Genomic DNA, 8,898 nt, shown 5'->3' on the forward strand with positions numbered 1-8,898 from the left:
ATCTGCCACAGGCTTTTATTGCAAAGTGGCTTCCTGTGATCTCAGAAACAACGTTCCACTTTAAGGCTCCAGATGTCGTTGTGTTGTTGTTGTTGTGGGGTCGTCTCTCTGCTGGGGTCAAATCTGCTTCCTGTAGTGTTTCTTTACAAAATAAAAGTGCACTCTAACTCTGGTGTGACAGTTACATTCAAACTGAAAGTAAAGCGGCGACCAACAGCTAGAATGACGCGAGTCTGACAGGAATGAAAACTGAGGTAAACAAACGTTACGTGGTGACATAAATACAGAGAATTTAACGTCAGGATCTTTTCTGTCTCAAGCTGTAGTGTTTCAACACAAAGTGCTGGATAATCTTCTCTTCTGGATGCATAGTCTAACAATGTGTCTGCCTGGTGTGAACATACTGGAGAAGAAACAACACTTTACAATAATAAATAAAGTCATATGTAAAAACGCGTGTGCTGCAGGAGGCGGAGCTTGGCGGCGTGTTGCGTTGCTCGCCTCCGAGCATGCGGCTGCTTCCTTCACATCGACTTTTTGGCAAAACTCTGGCTGTGAGAGAGAGACAGCCTTCCTGGGGTTTGGTAGCAGGTCAATTTGTTTTTTTCTGCCAGGTGAACAGAGTCATGTGGCAACAAACTGGGAGGTGTTTGCATATCGTTATTATGTTAATGAGATCTCCTTCATGTTGGAAAAAAGCAAAAAGAACAAAAAACAAGAACAAGGCCTAAAGACACTAACTCCTTCAGGACATGAATACAGACAGAGCAAGCTGCTGGGTGAAGCGGCGGTGTTCAGGTGGGGTCAGGTGCTTCGGTCCGGATGGCACGGCGGTTGGCTTGGCTCCGCTCGGCTCGCCGCCGCGACATCACAGCGGCTTGCCCTCCAGAGACACCACCATGTTACCGGCCAGCTTCTCAGCCAGCGTGGCGCGGTCCTGGATGTCGTCCAACCCGTTCACCTGCCACTCGTGTTTGATACCTGGGGAGACACACCTGAGGTCACTGAGGCTCAGGGACACACACAGGAGCAGACGCACCTGAACTCAACATTCATCACAGCCGAACTACAAATCACATCTGAGCTACAAAGATCCTGAACGAGCTGAGACACAGAGTGAGACACCGCCTCACAGGAGGATCTTTGTGTTGGACCTCAGCAGGTGACGACTCACCTGTAAACTTCTTCTTGATGGCATCTTTAGAGCTGGCGTAGATCATCTTACTCTTCATTGAAGCACCATCCGGAGCCCTGAGGAAGAACACAACGCAAGAGAACAGTGGTCGTGTGCATGTTCTTTGTGGGTGAAATAAATGGTGGATATTGTGTTGTTGCGTTACTGGTTCAAATAAATCTGACACGGCAACTTGTTCGAATGTCTTAAAACCCCTGCACCTTACAACTGCTCAAACACAAAACGTTTCCACTCTGGTGATCGTTCCGCTCACATAACTGACTAACTTTACTGATCAAGAGGGACGAGAGGAGCTCTCTGCCGAATCAGCAGAAAAACTACTTCAGATGGTCATTAGACTCTCAGAGTACGCCCAATCACAGAGCTGACACAGAAGATACACCCCAAGTCCTGAACAGGACCTCATCCCTGTGAGCTCTGCTCCTATCGGCTCTGATCAATAAGGTCAATGACTGTGTTGTAATCAGATCGCGACTGAAACTGTAAACACAATGAGCTGATAGATGGATCAGAGTCTGGTCCTGGAGCGAAGAAGAGCACTGTACCAGAAGATGAAGACGAGGTCCTCCTTCTTGGACTCCTTGGTCTCGTAGGTGGCGTCATACAGGCCGTATCTGCAGTCGTCGGGGGGGAGGAGACTGACGAAGGAGGCGTAGGGGTCTTCCACGGTCTCGCCGATGTCACCCACCAGGATCTGCCTCCCTTCCTCCACGATGATCTTCTTCTTGTCCTCGCTCAGACAGAACAGAACCGCCTTCTTCCTCTTCTTCACCTCATCGAGGGTCGAAGACTTCCTCACCTTCATGTCGTTAAACACTCTGATGACCTCATCGTTCACTGTCACACCTGACGCCTACAAAGGACACATACCATATTTAGTTCATGTTTCTATATTTAGAATCTATAGGATCAATGTTTCAGTGTTTATTGATGAAAAAACATGTCAGATCTTTTAATTTCTAACATACTTTCAGTACTTTTATTGTTTATTATGGTTTAATAACTCACAGAACCTTTTAGCTGAGGTTATTCAGATTTTAGAGACATTTGAAGATGCTGCAGGAAATGACATCACAGGAAGTAATAATACCATCGTAGACAGTGGAGGGGAAGCCCCAGCCCCACTTTGTTTACTGTCGAATGTGATGACTCAGCATTCTGAAACACTACGTCATTTGAATTCATGTTCAGGACGACGTCTGTGGGACTTTATCAACTTGTACAACTTTAAAAGCAGTTTGTGGGTTTGAATCCCCGGAGGATGCACTTTAAACCTGCGTTTCATCATGTGATCAATACGATTGATTCACCGCCCCCCCGCCCCTTCACTCATTAGTCCGCTGTTAAACACAAAACTGAAATCAATCACCAACTCCACTTCACTCTGCATCTTTTCCTGTTTGTAATGTTTGTTATTTACAGATGTGGAAATCACTCACTGGGAGTTCACAGCTCTGAGGGGGGAGCCGAGTGCCTGTGATTGGCTGTCAGAGCGTGACACAGTAACAGCAGCATGAGTCAGCAGGTTTTTAGAACTGACCTCTGACCTCTGTTAATGCAGAACTTTTAGATTCACTGAAAGCGTATTAAAACACTCGAGGACAGTAACAGTGAGAACATCATGCGTCTCCTGTGAGAAGTTGTTGTGGTAGATCTTCCGTCTGTGACAGTGTGAACAGAGACGGTTTCACAGAATGTTCCTTTAAATGAATCAGCTGACTCCCGCTGGACTAACACACCTCAGCTGATCCATTAGAACCTGGGATCCGCGGGTCTCTGCTGCCACCAGGAGTCCCATGACTCAACATCAGCTGCTAATTAATGTGATGATGGATGATTTATTCCATCCAAGTCTTCATCCAAAAGAATTGTCACTTTTAATTTGTGCGATGCCAAGTAGAGCTGAATATAACTATTTCTGTATCCTGTATTAGTCATTTGAATAATTAAATTGTGTCAATCAAGTTCTATTTCATCAATTGTAAAAAAGAGGCCAAATATTTTCAGACTCTCTGGAAAGATGATATTTTTTAAATCCTGGTCAAATGAATAATTACAGGGTTTTGGGTCAGTTGAGAAAACTTCCGACAATATCACCATAAACTGAATCTTTTGAAATGCTGCTTGAATAAAACCAGACATTTTGAGGTCACTTTTTTATGATTTTGTTAAAAATAAATGAACTAAAATAAGCAGATGGACAAACAGCTGATGAATCAGCTGATTAGTGACGTCACAGCTGTTAAAGAGCAATAATGAAGTCTCAGCCCTCGATGACGTGTGCAAAGATCCGTCAGAGAAACAATCGGAAACTATTCTGATGAGCATTTATGTCATTGTGGCAACAGATAAAGTTACAAAGCCTTGTTTCCTTTCAGTCTGAATCTAAATCCAGACGTCACCTGCACACATTGGATTCTCTGACCCTTTGTCCAGATCAGACAATTCACTGGGAAAGGAGCCGACAGATCGATAATGACAGAAGCTGAGGTCCTGGTTCAAAGTGCTGATGTTTCCCCAGAAGCTGGAGCTGGTGACGAAGAAGGGACTCAGGACTCGTTCACACCTGGTTTGGTTCAGACCTTCAGACTGAACCTAAATACCAGAAGAGGTGTTCTGGGTCTGGATCAAACTGAACCAAGGTTCTGTTGCTTTGAAGTGAAAACACTTTGTTGGATAGTTTGGACCAATCACAGGAAGTAGAGCCAGCATTAAACAATAGAAGAAGAAGAAGAAGAAGAAGAAGAAGCAGCTGCAGTCTTCACCTCCGACGATATAATGTTAGAACCAAAAGGACGTTCAGTTGGTGCATTTGAACTAATGTGCAGTACTGTAGTACTGTGGAGTACTGTGCAGTACTGTAGAGTACTGTGCAGTACTGTGGAGTACTGTGCAGTACTGTAGAGTACTGTGCAGTACTGCGCCTGAAGGGGCTGATGCTGGTAGTGATACCATCATCATGTCACCATTGCAACCAGATGAAGCTTCATTTATTTCCTCCATTCAAACAGAAAGACTACCACCCCCCCACCTGACAACACGCCCATGTCAGACGCCATCTACAAACCAATCAGAGTCAAGTATAAGTAGACTCCGCCCACGTAGGTGATGACGACAGGACGTACGTTTGTCAGACTAAATTCTTTAGATTAAATTACAATGTGAAACTAAAAGTAACAGATCAGATGAAACTATGGAACAAACATGAAGCTTCAGACTCTGAGGAAACGACCTGAAACGATTATCGGATGATTAACATCGTGTCTAACGGACACGACAGACTGATGCTAACAGAGGGAAACTTCATCAGACATGTAAATGTCATTTAAATCTCACACTAATGTATAAATATGTTTATATATCATGTGTTATTATCCACATCACTCCTGGTCCTTTGGTCCTATCCACACTGAGGCTGACGGGTCTGTAACATCCTGCTTTGTTCCCCGGAATCAAACCAACACACATGAATAATAAATCCTCCAGTAAGAACAGATCAGCAGTTTCACATCTGCTCTTCACAGGAAACTCTAAACAATAAGAGCCCTGATACAATTATTGTTTTTATCCCCCAGTGAATAAAGGAAAAGTTCTGACACTTCTTCAGTGAAATAAAACAACTTTCATATGAGTTTATTTATATCTGGTGACTTCATCCAAATTCAATTTCTGAATCGTAACTAGAACCTAAATCCACCTTCACAACTCAACTGAATCAAATTGGTTATCTGGATGGTGACTCTCCGACACATCGCACTGTGATCAGCTGATAAACTACTCATCTGAAACTAGTTGATCAATTCATTGATCTTTTTACTCACTCAAGCTAAACGGCTAAATACTAGTTTAACCATCAGTCAAATAAATCATGTGATCTGAATAAATCATTAACTCTGTGACATTAAAGTTCTAAATGCACTTTAGAGACAAATTAACGAAGTAACTAATACTCTCTACTACTGGTTAACTTATCACTAGTATGTTTAGTCAGAGCAACTAACAAAAACTCTAAATATTCATTTTACTTTAATAAAGACACAATGTTAAATTATTATTATATCTGGCTCCTCTGATCATTGACTGGTTACTGGTACTGGTTAGTCTGACTGGTTACTGGTGCTGGTTAGTTGCAGTAACTAGTTCCAGTGAATGCAGCCTTCAGGCCTTCACACAGCAGCGACTCTGAACTAACCCGCACTAACTAACCCGCTCCTGTAAGTGACCCGGTCCAGGTTAGACCGGGTCCTGGCTCCAGCTGAGCTGAGTAACCCGCAGCCAGCCGGAGTAAGATGGCCGCCCCGAGCCACACGGCCTGAGGCCCGGCCCGGCCCGGCGCGGCCCGGCCCGGGTACGGACCGTTAGGAGGGTAAATGCGAGTGTTAACAGCCCGTTAGTGTCCCCACACTAGTCCCCGAGGCCGGAAGAGGTTTGTCTGGACCCGACACACCGAATAACGGGGTCGGTGTCGAGGCCAGAGCCGCTAACCACCGGGAGCGGCAGCCATGCTAGCAGACATGACGCTACCCGCGGAGCCACATAACGGTCCTCCGGAGAAGCGGGGCCCGCCGCCGGAGCGACCCGGGCCCGCTACACAGACACAGGGGAGCCGGGGGAGCGGCTCCGGAGCTTCTTACCATGTTGTCCCGGGGGTCGTCCGCTGCTTCGCCGTCAGATCGGTGCTTGTCACGGAGGAAGGTAGCGGGAATGTGGCCGGTCGACCGGAGGAGGAGCAGGGAGGGCGGGGCCACACGGGGATCAGACCTGTGACACTCTCAGCACGGTCCGGTCCACTGTACCACCACACACGTGTTCACTGCTGCAGGGTTAGTACAGTGTTCACTGGGTTAGGGTTTAAACTAACCTAAACTAACCTCAGGGTTTAAACTAACCTAAACTAACCTCAGGGTTTAAACTCTGATCAATCTGCTTGGGTCAAATATTTTGAATTAATGTATATATATTAAGATATATAAATCATATCAACATACAATAAATATGGTATATGAGGTGTACTGGCATAATGAGGAATATATGTTACCTGAAAAAGGTAGGTGTGTGTGTGTGTGTGTGTGTGTGTGTGTGTGTGTGTGTGTGTGTGTGTGCTCAGTAGATCAGACGTCATTACCTCTATGTCCCAGTTTAGAACATAGGACAAGATGGAGAATGTCCCTTGTATGTTCTCCTGCACCAATGTAGACATTGTCCATGTTATTGGATGTTAGGGACATGTCTTCAGCTGTGGACCCTCATCAACATCACCCTTCCAGGGTTCTGTCAATTCTACCAAGTGGACGAGGTGCAGGGTGGTGGTGACATGTGATGGGACTGGGAGCCGCTGGCCCACGTCCACCAGCATCTCCCAGTCTGGGGCTTTCTCCACCTGACCACTCCTGGCCAGTGGAGGAGAACCTCTGTCCCGGTTCCACCTCACGGACTAAAGTTGTCCTTTGAACTGCGTTCGATGTCTTTGGTGGTAGCCGTTCTTTTTGTGTCCATTGTTGCTGCCATGCATGCGAGGACCTGGTTGCGTCTCATCATGTACCCACCTTGGGAGAGACTTATTTTACAACCTGTGGGGATGAGGGTAGCAGGAGTTAGGCATAGTGGGCAGGATGGATCTTCTATGTTCTTAGGTGAGGGAAGGACATCATAGGTTCCTAAGCAGGAAGCTAATCCTGCTCGCTTCCATTCCCCACAGGTCCTTCCAGCTGATCTTTCTTTCCTCTATGTTTTCCCCTTTCATCCACTGCCCCTGTCTGGTTTGAGTGACAGCCTTTGAACATCTTGCTGCCTCTTCCGGACGCCGGACTTCCACTTTTCACCGCTCTGCAGGAGTTGCCTTGTTCCACAGGGTTCTACTCCGACTGAGGCCCGAACCTCCTCTTCCCTGTTGAACGTGGCCCAAAATGTCCACTGTAATGTCCAAATGTTCAATCCCCATCCTGTGGTCAGTGACCAACAGCTGGTACAGATGTGTCTCTGGACTCTGAGGGTCTCCAGCTTGTCTTGGTGCATTAAACTGCTCTACGAGACCTGATGGGCAGCTCGGGGACGTCGTGTCCATCCAGGCTGATGTTGCTCAGACTCATCTTCCTCAGAGATGAGTCTGATTCCGTTCTAAGAAGCAACAATGATTTGAATATCCTCTGTAGGAACGTTGATATTTACCATTGTTCTCACATTAGTTAACACGTTACATATGGTGGATAAGTCACCACAGCGCCACCTACTGGGGCTTTCGTTATATTTAGCTTAAGAACAGATTTAGGTTGAGTTAAGGTAGGAAAGGATTAACCCATAGTAACTATGATCAAGACTAGAGTAGATCAATGGAGTAGGTGTGTGTGTGTGTGTGTGTGTGTGTGTGTATCAACAGGCAGCAGGTGGTTATAAAAAGTCCATTTATTTTTACATTAGAACATCAAACAGGTGAGAGATCATCCGGAGGCTGAGAGCATCAATCAGTCATAAATAAAGACAACGCAGAAACTAAATAAATACAGAGGTAGGGGGCGCTGCAGCGGCTCCAGTGTAGTTTTACAGCCTGACCCCCCCACCTCCAGACACAACAGAAAAAAAAAAAACTAAACAAATGCAGCCAAACAAACGACTAAATTCAAAATACAAAAACAACAAATCCACAGAGGCCACGGCGACTCAGGTCAAAGGTCATCAGGTCATCAGCATCAAACTGTGACGGAAGCTTTTAAAATCCAATTTTCATTTCCATGTTTGAAACAAGCCAAGTTTGGCTCACGAGTTTCCTCCAATAAGACGACGGCACGAGGGACGTCTGGTTTAACCCAAACCTCCAAAATAAAGGATTTCAGTCAGAATCAAGATCAAATTAAACAAAGTGAAAGTGAAATGGATTTTCCAGTTTCGGTTTCTTAAGTATAAATTCTGTCTGAATATGAATCCCTCGTCTACACAATGTAAAGATTTTAATAAATCAGTGTCGGCCATTTTGAAACACCTGCAGCGTCATTAACATGGTTTGTTGACACTGAAGATTTCATTAGTTTTGGAACTAATGAAGCTTTTTCAAACACGATGTGATGATTGGATTTTAAAATTAAAGCGTCACAATTGATTAACCACATCAATTAAATGTCTCATTTGATCCAGAGACATTTTGACGTCCATAACGAGCCTGAAGCCGCCGCGCGGCGTGAAAACCTGCTGCACTGTTACCAAATATTCCTCAAATCAAACATTTTGTCCCTGAGCAAACACAAACGGCCTGATCTGGTTTTTTACTGTCAGTGCAAAGCTTAAGTTTAATGAGTGGTTTTTGCTTTTCTGGGACTCTACTATCTCTACTGTCCTACAGCACCACAGGAATGTCCCTGCGCTACACGTCCACGTCTGTCCACACACACCAGACAAAAACAGCTTGAACGTCAGCAGGTCGGAGGAAATCTACAAGTTTTATCCAGCGGTGAGAGGGCGAAGCTTCCAGAACACGCCCGTCTCAGGTGAGCTTGAATCGACACAAGCTTGTGGTTGTAACATTAATTTAATGTTTGGTTCCTTTTGAATGTGGAACTTCATGACCTGTGATCCCTTCAGTCTCCTTAAAGACACTGTGGCCTGCGGGGGCTCTGGGGTCAGAGGTCATGAAGGTGCGATTATGTCAACAATAATATCAACGCCTTGTTAGTACATCAGGATGGAAACACTTGCAGCTTCTAAATCCCGCC

General features: G+C 45.4%; 2 protein-coding genes across 6 annotated transcripts in view; both read right to left on the minus strand.

Annotated features, from left to right (window-relative positions):
- Nucleotides 1-5,986, minus strand: cfl2 (cofilin 2 (muscle)). The gene is made up of 4 exons (XM_034575798.1): nt 5,830-5,986; nt 1,741-2,048; nt 1,175-1,251; nt 1-981 (listed from the first exon to the last, which is right to left on the minus strand). Exons 1-4 carry the CDS (start codon nt 5,830-5,832, stop codon nt 869-871), a joined length of 501 nt encoding a protein of 166 aa, XP_034431689.1. The 5' UTR covers nt 5,833-5,986; the 3' UTR covers nt 1-868.
- A 2,471-nt stretch (nt 5,987-8,457) lies between these two features.
- Nucleotides 8,458-8,898, minus strand: part of baz1a (bromodomain adjacent to zinc finger domain, 1A) — a 17,421-nt gene continuing 16,980 nt past the window's right edge. For all 5 annotated transcript variants that reach the window (XM_034575782.1, XM_034575777.1, XM_034575781.1 and 2 more), the window contains one exon: nt 8,458-8,898. This exon is cut by the window's right edge and continues 233 nt beyond it. The gene's annotated coding sequence lies outside the window, so the exon portion shown is untranslated.

The sequence above is a fragment of the Hippoglossus hippoglossus genome, chromosome 22, assembly GCF_009819705.1.
Source record: "Hippoglossus hippoglossus isolate fHipHip1 chromosome 22, fHipHip1.pri, whole genome shotgun sequence".
Taxonomy (NCBI): Eukaryota; Metazoa; Chordata; class Actinopteri; order Pleuronectiformes; family Pleuronectidae; genus Hippoglossus; species Hippoglossus hippoglossus.